This window comes from Chiloscyllium plagiosum, unplaced genomic scaffold (genome assembly GCF_037043375.1).
Source record: "Chiloscyllium plagiosum isolate Xiang-an unplaced genomic scaffold, Cpla_swu_hap1 HiC_scaffold_23, whole genome shotgun sequence".
Classification (NCBI taxonomy): domain Eukaryota; kingdom Metazoa; phylum Chordata; class Chondrichthyes; order Orectolobiformes; family Hemiscylliidae; genus Chiloscyllium; species Chiloscyllium plagiosum.
Genome location: NW_028270161.1, coordinates 8438026 through 8462526, shown reverse-complemented (window position 1 = coordinate 8462526; position 24501 = coordinate 8438026). Strand labels below are relative to the sequence as shown.

General features: G+C 39.7%; 1 protein-coding gene across 5 annotated transcripts in view; it reads left to right on the top strand.

Moving 5' to 3' along the window:
* sfmbt2 (Scm like with four mbt domains 2) overlaps positions 1-24501 on the top strand; it is a 221350-nt gene that overhangs the window by 89116 nt on the left and 107733 nt on the right. For all 5 annotated transcript variants that reach the window (XM_043714123.2, XM_043714122.2, XM_087999352.1 and 2 more), the window contains 2 exons: positions 11073-11161; positions 11455-11701. In XM_043714123.2, coding sequence (XP_043570058.2) covers positions 11073-11161; positions 11455-11701 — 336 coding nt within the window. The remainder of the gene's footprint in view (positions 1-11072; positions 11162-11454; positions 11702-24501) is intronic.

Here is a 24501-nt window from a genome sequence, read left to right as displayed (position 1 = left end):
CAGAGGCTAGGAATTCTGTATCAAGTAACTCTCGCTCCAGTGTGCCCTGTCCCTGTCGCCATCTACACGGCACAAGTCAGGAATGTGGTGGATACTTTTCTCTTGCCTGGATAACAGCAGTCAGGACAAAACCAGTTGCTTGTTTGGCACTCAATGCAGCATCTTCAATGTTTTCTCCCTTCACCACACAATGTGTACCATTTACAAAATGCGCTGTCGTATCTTACTAAGACTGCTCTGGCAGAACCTTCTAAGCCTGCAGTCTCTACCACCTAGAAGGACAAGGGCAGCAGATGCTTGGGAACATTATTGCTACATGTGATTTCCTTTCCAAGCTACACACCATCCTTGCCTTGGAACTACATAACTGTTCTTTCACTGTCACTGGGCCAAAATCCTGGAATTTTCTTCCGAATAATACTGGATATACCTACTTGCCAAGGCTACAGTAGTTCATACACCTATCTCACCATCAGCTCCTCCATGACAATTAGAGATGCACAGTAATTGCTGGCCTGGACTTTGATGCCCATATGCCATGAATGAGTAAAATTAAAAGGAAGAAAAAGAAACTGACACAGTATGTCAATATGCCTTTGAGATATATTGATATAATGACCTTGAGAAACAAAATCAGTAGCCTGCCCACCATATGCTAGTAAATTATGAAGACTCAATTGAGTTTTTTTTAAGCTCAATTGACCGTAATACCCAGAAGTCTATGCCATAAAAAGTTGGCTAGTGAGTAACATTCCATTTTTAAAAAAAAGTTTCAAAAACAGCAGGAAGGAAAGGAGTATTATCTTCGGGGGTTGTCTTGGCATTCTTTCTAATGTGTTATGTAGAGAATTAGGCACAAAATTCTATCTGAGTTGCCTAATGATTTATGAAATTTTAGCACAATTTTTGGCTTTTTTAACTCTTTTATTTATAAAGAAGTTTATTCCAATTTTTTAAAATAGATTTTTGTTTCCAACTTTATCCTGTCAGAATCAAAAAACAGTTAACGTTGTGTATGTTTTACAAATGAAATAACAAATTCAGAAATCAAAACTGAACTTTAAATTTTAGTGTTTTAAGAGGAAAGTCATGAAAACCTCAGTAAATATTCCTTTTAGTTTTTAATGAAAAACGCAATACTTCATGGTGCTACTTCATGTAGCTTCTATAAATAATTAATCATTTTGGTAGCACGGAATCTGTGCACTTTACATATCGTAATTTTACATGCAGTACTTTGTTTGACCACTAGAGAGAAATTGCAGCTTTTATTCATCTGCGCACAATCATGAGTTATGTAATTCTTTTTTCAAGTTTATGTGAACTTATACCATGAATATCTTAAGATAATTTTGTTTGCTTTGGTTGTGCTATTCTGCCTTTTGAGTACTTAATTCCTGTAGAAATCTATGCCATACTTTGTATTAATCAAATACAGAGTTATGCCTCCCTAAAATAAATGGCCTAAAGGGTTAAATATTATTTGTAATTAAGCAGATTGGGAAGAAATTATTTAAACTAATATCTCATCTGATAATAGTAACTTTGGGAGCATTTGATTCTGTTGTTGCTCTCCTATATTCAGCTTCCAAACTAAATGCTGCTACTTTTTTCCAGTGCTTATGGTATGCCCCTCTCTGAAGTCACCGTCGTTATCCTGTCAAACCTTCTGTTTTCTTCATTGATAGTAAATTGTGCAGAGTTAATGCTGATGATAACATTTAAGAATACGCATGAGTAGATGCCCCACGTTTGCATTTATATAGTTATCATACTGTTATAAAGCAAGTTGGGATCTCCCTTGATTTAAATTTGTTGATAGGAGTCTTTTGGGATATTTTGTGTGAAAAAATTCCAATTGTAAATTTGCTTTGTATACATTTAAAATTTTCAACAATGTATTATATTAGTAGCTGGGATTTTCTTTCTGACATGCAGTCAACTCGACATAATTCATTTACGTAACCATGATTTCCTCATTTGAAAATACTGGAGCTGGAGAATTTGCTCCTGTCCAGACTCTCCTTTTCCTCTTGTGCATGTGACAGATGGCGCTATGCATCAGGCGATAGCAGCTGAGATTATGCATTAATGGAAACTATAGAATGCAGAAATTTGTCCTTTGTGGGATTTAGGACTGAAAAGCCCTAAAATCTTTGTATGTAGTCAATGTTAACTGGCCATGTTAATGCATTTGATTTACAATGAAACTCAATGGCTACATGCCAGAAACCTTTTTTGTTGCTTTCTCAATTAATTTATCACATATTGACCTTTTTTGGGAAACTGTACATATTAAAGTGTTTTTCTTGTAGCATTTGCAGGGATACCTTTGATATTGGTTTTTATTATAGTTGATTGCCTTTATGATGTAGCGCACAATTCAGAATTAAAAATCACACAACACCATGTTATAGTCCAACAGGTTTAATTGGAAGCACACTAACTAGTGTGCTTCCAATTAAACCTGTTGGACTATAACCTGGTGTTGTGTGATTTTTAACTTTGTACACCCAAGTCCAACACCGGCATCTCCAAATCATGACAATCCAGAATGTTTTTGTCCCTGCCTATTAGGAAAGATTGAAGGATTGGGGTAACTAGACAAGAATGTACAGGAGGTATTTTACCTTGCCAGGTGCGTTATTTGACATTATTCATGTGTTTCCTGGAACAGATTAGTTCATGTTCTGATTTTGTGTATCAATCTAGCCAGCCTCCTTTTGGTATGTACTGTTGTGTTTGGTGTGGGCATTCTAGAAGGAGGTGCAATAGACTCCAATGTTTTTAAATTTATATATCAAGCTTAAATATCATTCTCTGACATGGCCTACAGATGTTCATAGATATTATGTTAACTAACATTATTAAATTGCTAATTTCTTTTATATTAGCAAACTTTTCGGAGGTAATTAGTACTTTTAAAATATGATTTTGCATTTGCTAACGAATCATCAATTGATTCTGAATCCGTTTTACTCTGTCAGTACATTTAAATGTCTGTGTTAAGCTTCATTATCTAAATCAAGATAGACAGAAGTGGAACAGTAGTACTTTGAGCAGAACATATTGGTAACATAGTCTTAGCTAATCTAGTTGGATTCCAGTTCACAGGCTTATGACAAAAATCTATGCAGTTGTGAAGATTATTTGATATGATTGTGAAAATTGCGTTTTCTTTAACATTATACATTTTAATATGGCGCATAGTCACTTACTTTGGATCTGACCTACTTTAATCTTTTGTAATTCACCTACCGTCATAAAAGGACCACAGCAGAGGCCATCTTCCTGGACCTACATTCATCCTTGGAACATCTGGATAACAAGGATATTTACGTCAGGCTCCTAATTATTGACTACAATTTCACCTTCAACATCATAATTCCAAACAAACTCCTCTCTAAAACTCTGAGATCTAGGGACTCGGCTCCCTCCTCTGTAAGTGGATCCTCAACTTCCTGACCCATAGACTGCAATAGTTAAGACACCTCCACAATAATCCTCAACATTTTGTGTTTAGTTTCATACTATACTCCTTATACACACACAATAGTGTGGCCAAATTCTACCCAACTCCATTTGCAAGTTTGCTGACAATCCTACCATTGGAGATCGGATCTCAAACAACGACAAGACAGAATACAGCAAAGAGATAGAATGCTTAGCGATATGATGTAAAGACAACAATCTCTCCATCAATGTCAGCAAAATGAAGGAGCTGGTAATGACTTCAGGAAGCAGAGTGGAGGGCACGCCCCTGTCTGCATCAGATGTGCTGACGTGGAGATCATCGAAAGCGTCATGTTCCTGGGAGTGATAATCACCAATAATCTGTCCTGGTTTACCCATATTGATATGCAAGTCAAGAAAGCATAACAATGTGTTTACTTCCTTAGGAAGCTATGGAAATTTAGCTAATCCCGTAAGTACTCTAACCAATTTTTATAGATGCACTATAGAAAGCATCCTATCTGGATGTATCACAGTAAGGAATGGCAACTGCTGTTCCCAAGAGCACGAGAAACTACATAGAGTCGTGAACACAGCCCAGTGCATCACAGCCTTCTATCCATTGGCTCCATTTGTACTTCCCACTGCCTCGGGAAAGCAAGCAACATCATCAAAGACCCCTCCCACCCCAGCTTTGCACTATGTAGAGAGATGGCTGCAGTTTTAAAAATCATGTTTACTGGAGAATATTGTTTGCAACTGTCTGCTCTGTGTGGGTGTGTCTTCAATACATACGCATCTTCTTGGGCAACATAGCCTGTATCATTTGCTTGATCTCATGCACTGTCTTATAGCTTTGAACATATATCACTGAGCTGAAAAATTGATGCTAACTCATAATGCATAGGTAGCCGTAATTTGTCATTAGTATTTATTCATTGAAGGTGGGGTCGGGGGGGAGTGAATATGACTGTGGGCCAAGTTTAGACCTAAGCGTGTATTTTGAAATATCTCCCGTTTCCCCCCCCCCCCCAAAAAAGAGGTTGTCATATAAGCCAGGTTAACTTGTAAATCATGATCTATGAGAATTAAAATAATAAATCTGAAGTTCAATTCCATACATTCCTGATTTTCCAAAAGTTTCAGTACTTTACACTCTTGGAAAGTATGAAGTGCTTTCCCCAGCTAAGATGAAACTAGTACTTGTCATGTAGAATCTCTCTCAAATTGCAAGAACTATAAAGAATCATTAGTAAAACTATAGTAATGTCTCACTTGCTGTATTTATCTGTTAAAGAATGGTCCACAGGGATTGAAAAGACTAATAAATGAAAATAAATTAACTGTTATCCATCTACTACTGGAATCTCCAGGAAACTTCAGAATTCTTTGGTTCATCAATTTGTTGTACATTTCAATTTTATTGTCCAGAATATGTTTTCTGTCAGTGGTGGGAACTCATATGTGATGCTGAAACAAACTCAATTTCATTTCATTTACTTTGTTTAATAAGTCCTGTCCTAAACATCTGATAACTATTAGTAAACAAGTGTACAGTTAAATTCAGTTAGTCATTCTATTGAAGGAACTGAGATAGGGTAGGAGTTTGCCACCAGGTATTGACACTGAGTCTGTCATAAATTGTGGAGCCAGCTCATTTAGGTGGGCTCATGAATGCATCTGTGCAGTGTAAATACAGCTTGCAATGCCTCAGGTAGATGGGAAAGAGGTTAGGAACTAGCTCAGATAAAAGATAGGCCCTGAGTTGACTATGAAAAATGAAGCGAGAGCTTTGAGTTAGAATGATGAACTTGGAGGAAACAAAGAAATCTGGTACAGTCTTGAGTAATCTACTCAATTATCTTAAATTGAGTAAGATAATTCATAGGCTGGTAACCAGGAGCGTATCCAGGAAAGTTCATACCCTAGAAAGTCCAGCTACATCTGGTTTGGAACAGTTAGATTGCTTAGCAACATCATAATCAGAATAAGTCAAGACAAACATCTGGTTAAATGGTCATCCAGATCTCATGAAGGTTGATTGCAGAACCAATTTTTAATGAAATTTGCTCTGACTTCCAGCCCTTAGGTTTGCACAAGACCTTGGCTATACTGAGAATCTATACTGTGATCCTTTACAGATTAAGGATACAACTTTGGTTCTGGTCTCTAATGAAAAGCAGCAAATTCAGTTACCAGTGATTGTAATGAAAGGCTAGGACCCAAGCTTAATAGGGTGAAATTGACTGTGAGAGATTGACCTAGATTGGCCCAACATCTTTCAATTAGAAAATGGCTGCCTGCATGAAGCACTAATTAAATACCCAGAAATCTTCCAGGAAGGTCTAGGGACTATCCGAGGAGCTGAAGCCATTTTGCATGTTGACCAGGAAACAATTCCGTGATTCTGCAAAACCTGCCCAGTGGCATTTGCCTTATGGGCAAAAGTAGAGGCAGAAATCTGAAGGCTCGAAAGTGAAGGAATCAAACCAATCCAATTTGCAGAATGGGCAGCACTGGTCAAACTGATTTTGAAGCCCAGTGGGTCAGTTCACCTTTGTGGGGATTTTAAGCAAATCGTAAAGCATTTCTTGCAGCTGAATAAATACCCAGTCGCTTGGTTAGAGGATTTATACACAAAGCTGACAGGAGGACTATCCTTCACTAGACTGGACATGAGCCAAACTCATTTGCAATTGCTATTGGATGAGGATTCCTTGAAGTACGCTACAATTAATACTAATAAGGGTTTGTACCAACATACAAGACTGCCATTTGGGGTATCATGGACAATGGAGAATATTTTGCAAGGTTTACGTCCGATTGTCATTTATGCAAATAGATGACATCCTGATAACGGAAAACTAATAAGGAGCATTTAAGGAATTTGAATATAATCCTAAGGCATATTCAAGGCAGGCATTCACTGAGAAAGGAGAAATATTTGTCCCAGGTCCCCCAAGTGACTGACTTGGGTTACAGAGTGGATAAGACCAGATTACACACTTTAGAAGATAAAGTGAGGGTGATCAAAGGTGCCCTAGTTACTATGTCTGTCCAGGAGTTTAGGTCATTTCTTGGGCTGGTAAATTACTTTGGAAATTTTATACATGACCTGGCATCTATGCTGACACCTTTGCATCAACCTCTTTTTAAAAAAATGGTCAGGCTTGGAAACGGTATCATAGACAAGCCTCAGCCTTCAAATGAAGTGAAAAAACAGCCATCATCTTCTAAGATGTAGGCAGACTATGATCCCAGAAAAGATCTGGCTTGACATACGATACCTCCCTGTAGTACATCGGGGTGGTATTAGCTCATAAATGGCCAATGGAGAGGAAGGCCCAATAGCTTATGCACCAGGACTTTGGCTAATGATGAGTGAAAATACACCCAGATAGATAAAGAAGGATTGGCAGTCATATCTGGAGTCAGGGAGTTCCACCAATACCTTTATGGACAAAAACTCATCATGATCACGGACCACAAGCCCTGTTTAAAGAGGATATGGCCCATTACCTCAGGCTGCACTTAAAAGTGGGCTCTATAACTAAGAGCCTATAATTATAACTTGGAATACTGTCCAGGAGGCTAAGTAGCAAATGCAGATGCGTTGAACCACCTCCATTAGCAGATGCACCACTGGTGGTACCTCCAATGGAAGAGTTTGTAAAAATATTCAATTTTATGGACATGCTCCCAGTCACAGCTGACAATATCAGACGTTGGACATAGAAAGATCCAGTCCTTCCCAAACTGAAACAATGGTATTGATTGGGGAAACCAAAGGACCATCTCAACTGGAATTGAAATATTTTGGATGTGGAGAGATCTGCTCACCGTATAGGATGCCATATTGTTATGAGCAGCAAGAGTAATTGTCCCGAGCAAAGGTTGCCATCAAATACTGGCTGAATTTCACCAGGGCTATCCAGGGGTCACCAAAAAAGAAGATATGTCTAGTAGCCAGGCTTGGACACAAGCATAGCTGCATTGGTGGGCCAGTGCCCAGAGTGTTGTCAAGGACAAAAATTACCATTAGAAACTCCCTCACATCCATTGGAATGGCTGGGTAAACCTTGATTTGGGTGCATGTTTACTGTATAGATCCTTTCATGGGCTCAATGTTCGTCATTGTAGATGCCCACTAAAGTGGTTGAATGTGCACCGGTCCATTTGAGAAACACTGGGATGACAATAGAAAAGCTGCGTGCATCTTTCTCGATGCAAGAGTCCCGGAAATGCTGGTCATAAATAACATTCTGGATCAATGGTGCTGGAAGAGCACAGCAGTTCAGGCAGCATCCGAGGAGCTTCAGCAAAATTGATGTTTTGGGCAAAAGTGAAGGGCTTTTGCCCGAAACGTCGATTTTGCTGAAGCTCCTCGATGCTGCCTGAATTGCTGTGCTCTTCAGCACCATTGATCCAGAATCTGGTTTCCAGCATCTGCAGTCATTGTTTTTACCTTGGTCATAAATAACAGGCTAGCAGGGAATTTGGTTATTTCTAAAAGTCGAATGGGATTCAACATATAAGGACAGCTCCATTTTACCTATCATCCAATGACCTGCAGAAAGATCTGTCCAAACCTTGAAGGTTGGATTGAAGAAACAAGGTGCCAAGCCGTCGCTGTTCTTGTTTGAATTCAGGGCCACACTCCAAGGAACTAAAGGATAACACCAGCAGAGTTGCTAATGGGTAGAAGACTCCACACCAGGTTCAGTCTGGTCTCCCCAGACCTGTTGGGGAGGGTGAAACAGCATGAGAAACTCCAATGCTGGCCCCAAGATACTGCCAAATGAGAGAGAGAGTTTGATATAGGGAATGAAATTTTGTGTAAGAATCACCAAAACGGCCCCTCATGGGTAAGAGGCAAAGAACATAGAACATTACAGCGCAGTACAGGCCCTTCAGCCCTCAATGTTGCGCAGACCTGTCATACCAATTTGAAGCCCATCTAACCTACACTATTCCTTATCGAATGCCTTCCTGAAATCCATATACACCAGGTGTGATCGATGCAAGGTCATTACCCATTTGATGTATAACGTTCGGGTGAGTGTGACGATCCTGAGTAAGCATATGGACCAAATGAAAGCTGTGAATTTTCAAATAATGTCGGAACAAAATATGTCCTGGCCCTCAGAACAGTCAGAAATGCTGCCAGAACATGGGGGTTCACTATCTTGATCAAATATTTGCCAAGTCCTCAATCAGAGAGGGACATGACAGAAATAGACATTTTTACCATCAGAAGAGAATTAAGTTCTGCTGAGGCACTCCTGGTGTAAGAGGTGAACTCTCGTGCATTACGTGCCACCTGTGTCTGACGTCAAATTGGACAAACCTGATCTGGTGTTAAAATGTCCCAGGAGGCTCCCGAAGAGAAAGGATCGGTCTATGGCCGTGGACTTGGAGGTGAAGGATGTAGTGATTGTAGTGAGGTCAGCCAGTTGGACTACATAGAGTATGGGTTCTCTGGGGCTGTTAATCTGTTCCAATCATGGAGTCACGGCTGATATATCTGAGATATAACTGACACTCATTGATAACCTGTCTCTGTGTGAGGCAGTACTATAGTCAAGGGCTGTTCATGGGTAAATAAAAGGGTAACTTAGTGAAGGGACACTGCCTGTGTGGAGTTATTTCATAGTGTGTTTCAAAATAAGTGCTTGGATGGAAATGATATCAGCATAGGATGAACAGGGAGTACGTTCTGATTTCTTGATTTCTACTCAACAATAATGTTTTTGTATTCATGCCTTGGCTTCTGTAAAACTAGTAATGTAGTGCTAACCAAAACTATGCCGATTATGGCAGGAAACCTGCAAATGAGCTCTGGAACAAAAAAAAAGTACACTTCATTTTCCATGCAGATTCAAATATTTCATGCTGTCAAAATAATTTAATAAACTCAAACCTGGTTAAAAGAACTTGCATTTATACAAGTCTGCACAGGTGTGACAGTATATACATTGTCTTTTTTACATTCTTCTGATGGGTCAGTTATCCAGTTTACAGACATGAAGAGCCCTTTAGTCATTATAAATATTTCAGACAAAATAATATTCCTTTCCAAATAGTCACCTGCTGTGAATTGTTTTTCCTCTACTGGTGAAATTTAGTACGATTTCATCTAGACTCTATTGTGTAAGCCTGGAGAAAGTGAGGACTATGAATGCTGGAGATCAGAGTTGAAGAGTGTGGTGCTGGAAAAGCACAGCCGGTCAGGTAGCATCCGAAGAGCAGGAGAATTGACATTTCATGAATAAGCTCTTCAGAATGAGAGGGTGGCCCAAGGGGGCTGAGAGATAAATGGGAGGGGGATGGGGCTGAGAGGAAGCTAGCTGCAGGTTTGATAGGTCGGGGAGGAGAGTGGAGCAGATAGTGGGAAGGAAGATGGATAGGACAGGTCAAGAGGGTGGTGCTGAGTTCGAAGGTTGGATCTGGGATAAGGTAGTGGAGAGGGGAAATGAGGAAACTGCTGAAATCCACATTGATTCCCTGTGGTTGGAACGTCCCAAGGCAGATGACAGCTTATTGTCAGTCAGCGTATGTAGGCAGCTTATTGTCAGTCAGAAATATGTTTTTAATCCATAACTGTGATAGCCAAGTGTGTATGTTTTTTTTAAAATTAATTTTGAAATAAAGTCTAGAAATTTTATCAACATCACTTCTTTTGTTTATAGAACATAGAAGAATACAGCGCAGTACAGGCCCTTGGGCCCTCGATGTTGCGCCGATCCAAGCCCACCTAAACTACACTAACCCACTATCCTCCATATATCAGTGCTAAGCTGATACTTCTTTGTTTTCTTTCCATGTAGCTAAAGTTGGCAACATTATGGAACAGTCAGTGGGAAAGTTGTTGAAAAATGGTGAAGCATCTCAAGTACTGATGCCTCTTTCCTGATTATAATACCCCTGTAATGTGATTAGATTGTGATTTTGTGTTTTTTTCATGATACACTTTCCACTGTTTTATTCAATCTTTTCAAATGTTAGGTATGATTTAACAGAGAATTAAATTAGGTACTTACCCCTCGACCTGACTTTAGTAGAGAGAGAGCACACATTGGCAGTTTAACTTGATAGTTTCCAAATACATTAATATCATTGTGTAATAGATCTTTAATCTACATAAAGAGCTTTAGAACATTAGACACTATAGTGATGTGTCAGAGCTCGATATTTTTGTTTGTGGTGAAGTGACTGACTTTAATGATTTTAGGCCAAAGTACTAGGATTGTTTACTATATGGTTCAAAACCATCTCTTTCGAGTTCCAAGTCATTAATATCAATAGTAGAATATATGGAACAGCTTACTATTATTTAACCATGAACTGATTGTGTCAGTATTGTGACAGCAGCACTTGAAATCTACTATGTAATTACTACGCTTGTGTTTGTGGGATTAAATAAACTATGCTATCTTGATACTTTAATCAAAATGCTGTGAAACCTGGATATTTATACCACTACTTGAAACAATTTAAAGCTTACCATGTGCTTAATAAATGTTAACAATACACTAACAAGTAACAGTATTTAATGTCAGTCTCCTGAGAGGGAAAGAATCTTGTTGGTTTACAGGAATTTTATTTTTCTTGTTTTGCAGCGATTTGTGAGAAACATGGAGACTGGACAGAGTTTCTAATTCGAGATTTGACAGGTGCAAGGACAGCTCCAGCAAACCTCCTGGAAGGGGTAATCTTCGAAACATGTTCATAAAATAGACTTAAACAGCGTGTATATGTTTTAAAACATTGCATACTTGGTTTTAAGCTTATAGAAAGAAAACACATTACATTTTCAGCATTTTCTGTTCAGTTTACTATTATCTGAAGTCCATATTACAAATGTAAGAAATAAAGTGCAGAATATAGTGAAAAGAAAAGTACATAAGTGCATGTAACATCTTGTGCTTTCCTTTTACTGAGAGAATAAAAGGATTAGTTCATTTTTCTGAAATTTGTTTTTTTTTCTTTAATTCTTAACAGCCACTAAGAGGGAAGAATGCTGTGGACCTTATTACCCCGAAATCTCTTATTGAACTTCAGGATTATCAAAATCCTTTTCAATACTGGATAGTCCGTGTCATTGAGAATGTTGGTGGCAGATTGTGCTTGCGTTATGAAGGATTGAATGATATTGAAAAACATGACCAGTGGTTGTTTTATCTGGACTATAGACTTCGGCCGGTGGGATGGTGCCAGGAAAACGGCTGCAAGCTAGATCCACCCACAGGTGAATATTGCAAGTCTGGGAATGAGTAATTGAATGATTGTATAGAAAGTATTCAGTCGATTAAATATGCTGCTGAATTATGCACCTCACAGCACTAACTCCTGTGTATATATGCTGAAAAGTGGATCAGTGGCACAGTAGACAAATGATGTACCTTCCCAGTTTAAACAAAAATGTACATTTTTTTTCTTCAATTGGAAAGCTAATTTGTGTTCTGGCATCTCAGTCTGCATTGTTTTGAACTTGTGGGATTGTAGGTATTGCAATATCTGGAGGCGTAAAATTAATGTAAATGGTAAAATATTTGACATTAATTAATGGAAAGCTGATTCAGCTAATGGATTTTGATTAACACTTCTTTTCACACCTGATCAACAATTTAGATTATATTAAAATGCACATACACGTTGCAAATTACCTCGTACAGAGGTCGTATCAACCAAACATTTGATTATGATGCAACATTTCTTCAAGGGACAATTGCGTACATCAGTAATCAGTACGTTGTATATTGATTTTACTAATGGATTATACGACATAAATCCTGTAAAATTGTATTAACTATGAAATCTTTTCCTCTTCTCTGATCACTCAAAGAAAGCAATCCGAAAGGTAGTTGTATATTTAAAAGCAAGTGAACAAGTGCATCAATAACAGGGTGGTTGTTATGCATTATTCTCAACCAGGACAGCAGTCCAGGCATTAGGTAGAAGTTAGAACTGAGTTTTGTGATCTTCCTCATTTGTCAGTTAAAGTTGTAAGAAAGGATGTCTCTGGGTGCTCCGGTATCAAACCTGAAATTGTTTTTGTTGTCAAAGATAGTTGGAGTTTGGGTCCTTTTTGCATTTTCCTTTTAGAGAGGAATTATAATTTGAAAATTTTGCTTGATCTTTTGTGGCATTGTGTAGGTTAAGTGGCAGATTAGTCACACTTACACTTCAGCTGTCTTTGATTCAGTGTAGTTGTTTATCTACCTCTTGTCCTCTATCTCTATCATCTCCTCATCCCTTACTCTTACTGGAATCACTCTTTTGCATTTCTCAATCCTTTCTGGCTTTAGTGCAACAGGGCAACAACTGAAGGCTGTCCTTTATGGGTAGCTGCCTTTCAAAAAAAAGTACAAAGTTAAAAATCACACAACATCAGGTGATGAAGGAGCGATGCTCCGAAAGCTAGTGCTTCCAATTAAACCTGTTGGACTATAACCTGGAGTTGTGTGATTTTTAACTTTGTACACCCCAGTTCAACACCGGCATCTCCAAATCAAAAAGAAGAGTAGAACTGTTGTTCCAGGTGCATTGGTTAATATTTCTCTTTCAATCACAAAATCAGTTTGTCTGATCATAATCAGATCCTTGTTTGTGAGGGCTGAATTTTCCCAACCTGAATGATGTGGGAACTAGCAATGTATACATATTAGATTCTAGATGACAAGGAAAACAAGTCTGATGGTGCACCCAAGGTTTGAGTGACTCGACAAAAACCTTGTGAACAAGTATTGAGAAGTTTGTGGATGACACCAAAATAGGGGATATAATGGACAATGAAGAAGGTTATCTAAGAGAACAATGGGACTTGATCGCCTGGAGCAATGGCCCAAGGAATGGCAGATGGAGTTTAATGCAGGCATATGCAAGGTGTTTCATTTTGCTAAGACAAACCAGGACAGGACTTGCATAGTTAATGGTAAAGCCATGGGGAGTATTGCTGAACAGAGAAACCTAGAGGTGTGGGTACATAGTTCCTTGAAATTGACAAAGACAGACTGGGGAAGAAGGTGTGTCATGTTTGCCTTAGAACATAGAAGAATACAGCGCAGTACAGGCCCTTTGGCCCTCGATGTTGCGCCGATCCAAGCCCACCTAACCTATACTAACCCACTATCCTCCATATACCTATCCAATGCCCGCTTAAATGCCCATAAAGAGGGAGAGTCCACCACTGCTGCTGGCAGGGCATTCCATGAACTTACGACTCGCTGAGTGAAGAACCTACCCCTAACTTCAGTCCTATATCTACCCCCCCTTAATTTAAAGCTATGCCCCCTTGTAATACCCGACTCCATACGCGGGAAAAGGTTCACACTGTCAACCCTATCTAACCCCCTAATCATCTTGTACACCTCAATCAAGTCACCCCTAAACCTTCTTTTCTCTAATGAAAACAGCCCCAAGTGTCTCAGTCTATCCTCATACGATCTTCCTTCCATACCAGGCAACATCCTGGTAAACCTCCTCTGCACCCGTTCCAGTGCCTCCACATCCTTCCTATAGTATGGCGACCAAAACTGCACACAATATTCCAGATGCGGCTGCACCAGAGTTTTATACAACTGCATCATGACCTCAGGACTCCGGAACTCAATTCCTCTACCAATAAAAGCCAGTACGCCATATGCCTTCCTCACCGCACTATTTACCTGGGTGGCAACTTTCAGAGATCTGTGTACATGGACACCAAGATCCCTCTGCTCATCCACACTACCAAGTATCCGACCATTAGCCCAGTACCCCATCTTTTTGTTATTCCTCCCAAAGTGAATCACCTCACATTTAGCTACATTGAATTCCATTTGCCACCTTTCTGCCCAGCTCTGCAGCTTCTCTATATCCTGCTGTAACCTGCCACATCCTTCCTCACTGTCAACAACTCCTCCGACTTTCGTATCATCCGCAAACTTGCTCACCCAACCTTCTAACCCCTCTTCCAGGTCATTTATAAAAATGACAAACAGCAATGGTCCCAAAACAGATCCTTGCGGAACACCGCTAGTGACGGCACTCCATGAAGAAACTTTGCCATCAACTACTACCCTCTGTCTTCTTCCATCCAGCCAATTCCTAATCCAAACCTCCAACTCACCCTCAATGCCATATCTCCGTATTTTCTGCAGTAGCCTACCATGGGGAACCTTATCAAACGCCTTACTAAAATCCATATATACCACATCTACCGCTTTCCCCTCATCAACCTCCTTCGTCACCTTTTCAAAGAATTCAATAAGGTTTGTGAGGCATGACCTGCCCTTCACAAAACCATGCTGACTATCCTTGATCACATTATTCCTATCCAGATGTGCATAAATCCTATCCCTTACAATTCTCTCTAAGACTTTGCCCACAACAGAAGTGAGACTCACCGGCCTATAGTTACGAGGGTTATCCCTACTCCCCTTTTTGAACAAGGGAACCACATTTGCTATCCTCCAGTCTTCTGGCACTGCCTTCATTGCTCAGTGGACATGCAAGACATTGGTAAGGCCACATTGGAGTGCTGCATAGAATTCGGGTCACCCTGCTATTGGCAGAATGTTATTAATGTGACAAGGATGTTACCAAGGCTAGAAAGTTTCATGTTAGAAAAAGAGACCTAGAAAGACTGGGACTGTGCCGTCTAGTCCAAAACTAGAGGGCATAGATTAGATTACTTAGTGTGGAAACAGGCCCTTCGGTCCAACAAGTCCACACCGACCCACCGAAGTGCACCCACCCAGACCCATTCCCCTACATTTACCCCTGCACCTAACACTACGGGCAATTTAGCATGGCCAATTCACCTAACCTGCACATTTTTGGACTGTGGAAGGAAACCAGAGCATCTGGAGGAAACCCACGCAGACACTGGGAGAATGTGCAAACTCCACGTCAGTCGCCTGAGGCGGGAATTGAACCCGGGTCTCTGGCGATGTGAGGCAGCAGTGCTAACCACTGTGCCATAGGTTTAAGGTGAGAGAGGAAAGATTTAAAATGGATCCGAGGAGCAACTTTTTTATGCAGAGGGTGGTGCATATATGGAATAAACTGCTAGAGGTAGTATAAATACAACATTTAAAAGACCTTTGGACAAGTGCATGGATAGGAAAGGTTGAGAGGGATATGGGCCAAATGCAGGCAAATGGGAGCTAGTTCAGTTTAGGAAACCTGGTCATTATGGATGAGTTGGGCTGTGTACCTCTATCATTCTAAGCCTATTTACATGCTTTAACATCTTATCCTGTTCTTGCCTCATTTATATGCAGTTTGCTATTCACCCTTGCAGTGAAGAAGAGCTAAATGGTGACAGTTTCCAGCCTGAAAGTCAGAGCAGTACTTTGTGACTCCAGCTCGCTGATTGCTCCTCATGGCCTCCATCTTATTCAGCAGTCTCCAACATCTCAGGGTACACTCTACAGTGGTGATCACTTGCAGTCCCCTCCACTGTCTTCTACAGAAAAATAGACAGTAGACATGGACTAGTCTTTCTGCATCCCTACAGCACATTTTAGACAATCTTGGAATATAGCTCCTTGACACTTTGCACTACAATGCTGTTGCCAGCATTGCATACAAGTACAAACACCCTTCTTGTGGATTTGAGCAGGATGCATCTCAGGGCTCTTCACCTGCTCTGTTAGCACTCACTCAATATACGGCTACTTTGATGCTCACAGCGTCCCTGCTTTACCTTGCCTTTGTGCATTGCTGCATTATTCAGAACTTGAAGAGCCATCGTGCTTATATCTTGCTTTCCCTCTTAGTGCAGACGTAAAACCAGGCAGCTAGTCATGGTTGTCAGTGGTGATCAGTTAAGGGGGTGAACTTATGGCTTTATGATACCATGCCAAGTTAATCTCACACATGAAGGACATGTTAGCATCTTAAATGACAAGCAGACTGAATATGTTTCAGCTAAGGGGCCATGTCTGAAAGTCTGAGAGTAGCATTCCATTAAGTCAGTAGCCGTGTTGCCGATCAGGGAGTACTGGCACAATAGGTAGGGCATTGTTCGATATCAGTCCAGGACTTTTTAGGGCAATTGAGGTCAGGAGTCTTATACCTTACAGTCGGGGGAGAAGGCAGGGATCAGTCCTACAGGTCCAGTGCAACCAGTCAGGGTATTAGTGGTAAGTCATCTGGGAGCTGCACAATCGGTTAGGAATTGGGCCACAGCTGGGCCTGTTTCTCCAAGTCGCTTAGAGGGATGGGCCATGGTCAGTATTGAACTCTGACAAGATGTTATGCTATGCTGAGCATTGGGAATAGAGTAGCAATCCCTTAGGGTTCAAGCATGAAATGGTACTCTGTTCATGCTGTCTCTGTATAGAGACAGAGATGTACAGCATGGAAACAGACCCTTTGGTTCAATTTATCCATGCCGACCAGATATCCTAAAATATTCTAATCCTATTTGCCAGCATTTGGCCCATATCTCTCTAAACCCTTCCTATTCATATACCCATCCAGATGCCTTTTAAATGTAATTGTACCAGCCTCCACCACTTCCTGAGCAACTCATTTCATACACACACAACCCTCTGTATGAAAATGTTGTCCCTTAGGTAGTTTTTAAATTTTTCCCCTTTCAATTTAAACCTATGCATTCTAGTTTTGGACTCCCCCACCCTGGGAGAAAAGACCTTGACTATTCACCCTATCCATGCCCCTCATGATTTGTTTGCTGTTGGCTGTAGTTACTATAACGTTTGATCAGGTAAGTAATGATGCAAAGTAAAAGTGCATTTACAAATATGAGCTTCCATTTCCAGTGAAGTTGCATCCATTTCATCAAAATATCCTCAGTAGTTTTTCTTTTTAATTTCCCTCCCGTTATGTGCACTGTGAAGGGCTATTCGTGGCTGACAATGATTTACCTGGTTCACAGCTGGGCTTTAAATATGATGGTGACAAAGACATCCCAGAAGTTCCTGGCAGTGGAGATGACCTCTGCTGCTGCTGAGCATAAGATAGTGTGTGAGAGAGATGCCATAGGGGCAAGGTGCAGACATAATTCTCCATTCCTTACCTCATTATATGAAATAACTCATTGTAACTCAAGAAGAGAAAACCTCTGTGGAGCACCCTGAAATTGGCACTTGGCCAAATTCAGCCCTGGGAGTTTGCTGTGTCCAAATGAACTGCCACATTTTCAAAACTACACCAGTGATGCCAGTTTAGAAGTGCTTCACTAGCTTGTAAACAAGATATCATGGGTTGTAGGAAGTGTTTTATAAATGCGAGTTTGTCTTTCTCCCTATCTTGATGAAAATTTTGTACCCTTTTGAATGATTCACTTGAGAATTCATAACTCATTTAAATATGTATGGTGGTCTCTAGGCAAGGAAACCAAAATCTCAAAAGACAAGTAATATACTCCAATTAAAACATAAACAAATATTTAAAATTTTGGATTGAAACGTACATGAGTGTAATGAGTTTGAATTGTTACTGTAGTTGAGCATTTTGATGCTCAATCTGCTTTGGTATTTCCAAGCTTCAAATAAACTAAACTTAATTTCTATTTGTGGAATTATTGTAACAGAATCAAGATCTTATAGTGCAGTTGAGGGCACAATGATTCGCCAAGTCATTCTTCTTGTATTTGCTCTCTCCATTCTCTCTGCCAGCCAATAAGATAATATTAATTCCCAATGTCTCCCCATCTCAATTTGGTAGGGCAAAAGGTATTTGAATATCAAAATTAATTGCAACCCAGTAGTGCCAGGGACTGCAGATTTTCCAATAACAGTTGTTTAATGATATATATTCATGTTTTGTTCATCCATGAATAATTCTGCTAATTGGTCACTTTTTAGTGGAAAAATTGGAGTTCCTTTATAGAAAAAAATGTGAGATCATAATTTGCATATCTAACTCTTTCAGAAAAGCAGGCAAGTGGGAGTAGTTTAGTTTGGGAATATAATCAGCATGGACTAGTTGGACCAAAGGGTCTGTTTCTGTGCTGTAGGACTCTATGGCTCTATAAAACCTATCTTAAAAAAAAAGGCATCTAGCATCAGGAAGATCAACTAAGCATTACAGAATTTCTAGCTGATGTTTTCCTTTAGAATTCCAAGCTACTTTGTGAATGTATTTTTGATTAGATTAATTTGAGATCTCAAGTTTTAGTTTATTGTTATTGCTTTGTATGGGATTTTAGCTCTCTTATATGTATCTGACTTGCCCCAAGCATTCTTATGACTGGTATACCATAATCTGTTTCAAAACTGAATACAAACTTCATCTTTTAAAAGGTGTGATTTTAGCATAGTTTGATGTATAAAGCTGTTTATTTCTCAAATCATTAAAAATGCTGTTTGGAAATTACCTAATCCTCAAAACACATAACTCAATTGACTATTTAATAGCTGAGGTGAGTAAAGAATGAGGGTTAACAATCTATCCTGGCAGCCCTTTGTATTGGAAGCAATCTGTGACAGTGAAGAAGGTTCTCCTGGGATGCAATAGGATCTTGATGAACTGGCTAGTGGGCTGAGAATGGCAAATAGAGTTTGATTTAGATAAGTGTGAGGTGTTGCATTTTGATAAGACAACCCAGGGCAGGACTTAACATAGTTAATGGTTGGGCCATAGGAAGTGTCGTCAAACAGAGACCTCGGGGTGCAGATACATAGTTCCTTGAAAACATTTAAAAGACATTGGGACAGGTACATAGCTAGGAAAGGTATAGAAGGTTATGGGATAATCATAGACAAATGGGACCATTTCAGTTTTGGAAACCTGGTCAGCATGAACAAATTAGGCCAAAGAGTTTGTTTCCATACTGTATGAGTGTTAATTTTTCTCAACCTAAGCGATTGTAGTATTGGGGAATAACAGATTATTTTAGCAGCAAATCGAGTAGGTGCTAAAATGATAAGGTTAGTTTATTGTTTTGAATATCTTAAATCTGAGTTGGAAAGCATCAGGTGCTAGAAGAAATTTAGGTTGTTCAATTTAAGGAAGCTGGTTTATATGTATGTCTTCTAAACCTTGAATTACCTCTCATTCTTGGCAAACCAACTAACCTTCCCTTTTCATTTTTTTGTTGTTGTGTGTACCTCCAAGATCCGAGAGTGGCAGCAGCTTAAGCCAATGTGTCAGCAATGCGGGAAGCTCTCAGCAGATGAAATCTGAGAAAAGCTACTGACACTTTTAATTTGTTGTTTATAAACTAATATTTTCCATAGTAAGCATCAGTTTAAGAATCAATTGAAAAAATTGTTACATGCCAGTATAAATAATCCCTTCCTTTTACCTGCAATTTGCCAGGTATAAACTGAATGTTTGTCTGAGAGGCATCTTCAGACATCTACTTTTAATTTCTGATCATCACCATTTTTGTATCTGCAAATTACCAGTATATAAATTTTAATGTTAACTTTTGCCATTATAAATTCTGTTGTTTACGCTTATAATAAAAGTTGCTTTTACAAATTTGCCATTCTACCTGCAACCTCTGACTGATGAGGATGCTGTAACAACAACCTTGCATGTTTCCAACTCCCTAGCCTATAATGCAGCAAAACCTCTGTGCAGAAACTGCTTCTCAAATTCTAGTAACTTGTGCTATTTATATTTAATTATTTATTATCTGTAATATAAAATCAAAGTGTATAAAAAAAGCACTGCACTTAAGATTCTGAAATGAGTGGATACAGGTTTTTTGTATCTGTGTATAATAATTTAGACTACTTTTAGGGTGGCATGGTGGCTTAGTGGTTAGCACTGCTGCCTCAGTGCCAGGGATCTGGGTTCAATCCAGCCTTGGGCAAATGTCTGTGTGGAATTTGCGCATGCTCTATGTGGGGAAAAAAAATTGCCCCACAAATCCCTTTTAAACCTCTCTCCTCTCACCTGAAAACTATGTCCCCTAGTTTTGAACTCCTCCACTTAAGGTGAAAAGCAAGATTCTTTTCCCTAATCTGTGTCCTTCATGACTTTATAAACCTTTTTAAGGTTACTCCTTAACCTCCTACGCTCCAGTGAAAAAAGATGATGGATGGGCTTTGAGGAGTTGGGAGCTGAGTTTCTCACCCAAAGGATTCCCGGTATCTAATTGGCTCCTGTGGCCACTGTATTTACATGGCTAGTCCAGTTCAGTTCTTGCTCATTGGTAACCACAGAATGTTGATAATGGGGGATTGAATGAAAGTAATACCATGGAATGTTAACTGGTGATGGAGAGATTTTCTTTGCTGGTGATGGTCGTTACCTGACACTGTGATGTGACTGCTACTGGCTGCTTATCAGCCTTAGTATGGATATTACCAGATCTTGCTGCATTTGGACATGGACTGCTTCATTGTCTGAGAAGTCATGAACGATCCTCAACATCAAGCAATCATCAGCGCACATCCCCACTTCTGATCTTATGATGGAAGGTAGGATATTGATAGAGCTGAAAATGGTTGACCCTAAAATATTCTTCTGAGGTCCTCCGCAGAGATCAACAAGCACCACTATCTTCCAGTGTGCTATGTTTGACTCCAACCAGCAGAGAGTTGCCCTGATTCAGATTGAAATATTTTGTTTCGTTTATTGTAGGATGTTAATAATTTTGATAGAAATTGTATATAAAGTAAGTTGAAGAGGTATGTCAATGGAAGTCACATGGAGATTAGAGGTTTTGCAAAGAGTGCATTTGTGAACTATGATTCTGTACAGTACTATGTTGTAATTCCTAACTATGTAAATATGAGTGAGTTAACTACAAAGCTTCAGTAAGCTTACTTATATTTTTATGGAGTTAAAAATCACACAACACCAGGTTATAGTCCAACAGGTTTAATTGGAAGCACGCTAGCTTTCGGAGCGACGCTCCTTCATCAGGTGATTATCTGACGAAGGAGCGTCGCTCCGAAAGCTAGTGTGCTTCCAATTAAACCTGTTGTACTATAACCTGGTGTTGTGTGATTTTTAACTTTGTACACCCCAGTCCAACACCAGCATCTCCAAATCATTATATTTTTATGGTAGTGTCAACTCTATTTTCTTACATTAACAATTGCAATTCTTTCACGTATGTTGAACAATCCCTCAGTTGCTTTAAATATCTGAGTGGTTTTTATGAATTGACTATTTTCTAACCATAAAGTCATCGGTTGACTTAGAAGCTACTGTTTTGTTTCTTTGTGTTTGTGTAATGTAACATTTAAATAATAGACCTAAAAATGGAAAGAGAATGTAAATATGTCATACGGACTAACTTGATTGAATTCTTAAATTCTTCATCTTCGTCATGGAGCCTCCAGGTTGTCCCACTTGCTATGATAGCTCATCTTGATGATTACTTATTTTCTGGTGCCTTGATGGTTCATGAGGGCAGGAAGAAATGAGCCGTGGTCCAGAGGTGTCTCATTCTTGCTTTTAGTGTCAGTAGGTGACTATAGCAGGTAGGTTAATAGTTACTTGTTTGATGCACTTTCCCTTGAAACATCTGGAAAACTTTTTGAGGAAACAAAAGTGTCTAGGCCAGCCACTGGCAAAATATGACAATAGACAATAGGTTCAGGAGTAGGCCATTCTGCCCTTTGAGCCTGCACCACCATTCAATATGATCATGGCTGATCATCCTTAATCAGTTTCCTGTTCCTGCCTTATCTTCATAACCCTTGATTCCACTGTCCTTGAGAGCTCTTCAAACTCTTTTTAAATGAATCCAGAGACTGGGCTTCCGCTGCCCTCTGGAACAGAGCATTCCACACACCCACCACTCTCTGGGTGAAGAAGTTTCTCCTCATCTCTGTCCTAAATGGTCTACCCTGTATTTTTAAGCTGTGTCCTCTGGTTCAGGATTCACCCATCAGTAGAAACATGTTTCCTGTCTCCAGAGTGTCCAATCCTTTAATAATCTTATATGTCTCAATCAGATCCCCTCTCAGTCTTCTAAACTCAAGGGAATACAAGCCCAGTCGCTCCAGTCTATCAGCGTAAGGTAGTCCCGCCATTCCAGGAATTGACCTCGTGAACCTACGCTGCACTCCCTCAATAGCCAGAATGTCTTTCCTCAAATTTGGAGACCAGAACTGCACACAGTACTCCAGGTGTGGTCTCACCAGGGCCCTGCACAGCTGCAGAAGAACCTCTTTGCTTCTATACTCCATCCCTCTTGTTATGAAGGCCAGCATGGTATTGGCCTTCTTCAGTACCTGCTGTACTTGCATGCTTACCTTCATTGACTGGTGTACAAGAACATCCAGATCTCTTTGTACTGCTCCTTTACCTAAATTGATTCCATTTAGGTAGTAATCTGCCTTCCTGTTCTTGCCACCAAAGTGGATAAGCATACATTTATCCACATTAAACTGCACCTGCCATGCATCTGACCACTCACCTAACCTGTCCAGGTCACCCTGTAATCTCCTAACATCCTCCTCACATTTCACCCTGCCACCCAGCTTAGTAATTTCAGCAAATTTGCTAATGTTATTGCTAATACCATCTTCTATATCATTAACATATATTGTAAAAAAGCTGCGGCCCCAGCAGTGATCCCTGCGGTACCCCACTGGTCACTGCCTGCCATTCCGAAATGGAGCCATTTATCACTACTCTTTGTTTCCTGTCAGCCAACCAACTTTCAATCCAAGTTAGTACTTTGCCCCCAATACCATGCGCCCTAATTTTGCTCACTAACCACCTATGTGGGACTTTATCAAAAGCTTTCTGAAAGTCCAGGTACACTACATCTCATGGATCTCCCTCGTCCATCTTCAGAGTTACATCCTAAAGAATTCCAGAAGATTAGTCAAGCATGATTTCCCCTTCATAAATCCATGCTGACTCTGACCTAACCTGTTACTACTATCCAGATGTGTCGTAATGTCATCCTTTATAATAGACTCCAGCATCTTTCCCACCACTGAGGTCAGACTAACTGGTCTCTAATTTCCTGCTTTCTCTCTCCCACCTTTCTTAAAAAGTGGTACAACATTAGCCACCCTCCAATCCGCAGGAACTGATCCCGAATCTATCGAACTCTGGAAAATAATCACCAACGCATCCACGATTTCTCGAGCCACCTCCTTCAGTATGATAGTCTGACCAGCCAACAGATGGTCTTGTTGCATGAGGAAACATAAATAAGTGTTTCAGTCACCAAAAAGAAGCACATGCTCCTCAGATATCCAGGAAATGTGTTTGTATGTTATGAATGTGTCCAATCATGACGAGTGTACTTGTTTGCTGTTTTCTAACTGTTGCTGTTGTTCCTTCCCATCATCCAAAACAGCATCAGAAATGGCACCTTAAAGTTGAGTGCTTATGTTTTGTGTGTGAGGCAAAAATGAAATCGGCAACAAGTAAACTCCAAGCTTTGTTAAAGAAAAACCTGTGGAAATTGAAAATGACACCCAGGTCACAATGGTCTGCCTAAATTATGCACCTTTTAAATAATGTTACCTGTGGCCCTCTAAAACGAACCTCACCAGATTTTATTTAGTAAATTGGCTGTGACTGATGAATTTTACATTTTTAAAAATAATTATACTGCTCATAACATTTTTGGACTCCAAATAGATATACAAATGCTAACCAAGGACTACATTAAAAAATACAATATATAGGAATTGAGCAGGAACACAATGTAAAGTTTTCAAAGGAAGTTCTTAGTGACTCCAAAAAAGTGAGGATAATGTCTTGTTGGAATGTTGCGTTGAATTTAATTAAATTACTTTTTGCATATAATGTTACAACAGTCTCTTGCTGTTAGTCACATTTGTTGACTATTTGTGATTGAATTCATCCAGGTGAACATAATTTTGTTTCAACCAATTGCTCATGAGATTTGCAGATCACCACTTTCAGGTTAATATTGAATGCTGCATTTCAAATTTACACCCATTTTGTGGGCTCCAAAGCATAAGAGAGCAGACAGGATAACACCTTTTACAGTGTGGCTTGATGCTCCATTTTTGAGTTATCCCAAACAGGTTAAGAATAGTTTGAAGTGTAGGCTCCCTTCCTAACAGTACTGTAGACATAACTACATGATATGAACTCCAGTACTGAGGGAGTCCTATACTTGAGGGTGTCTTTCAAATG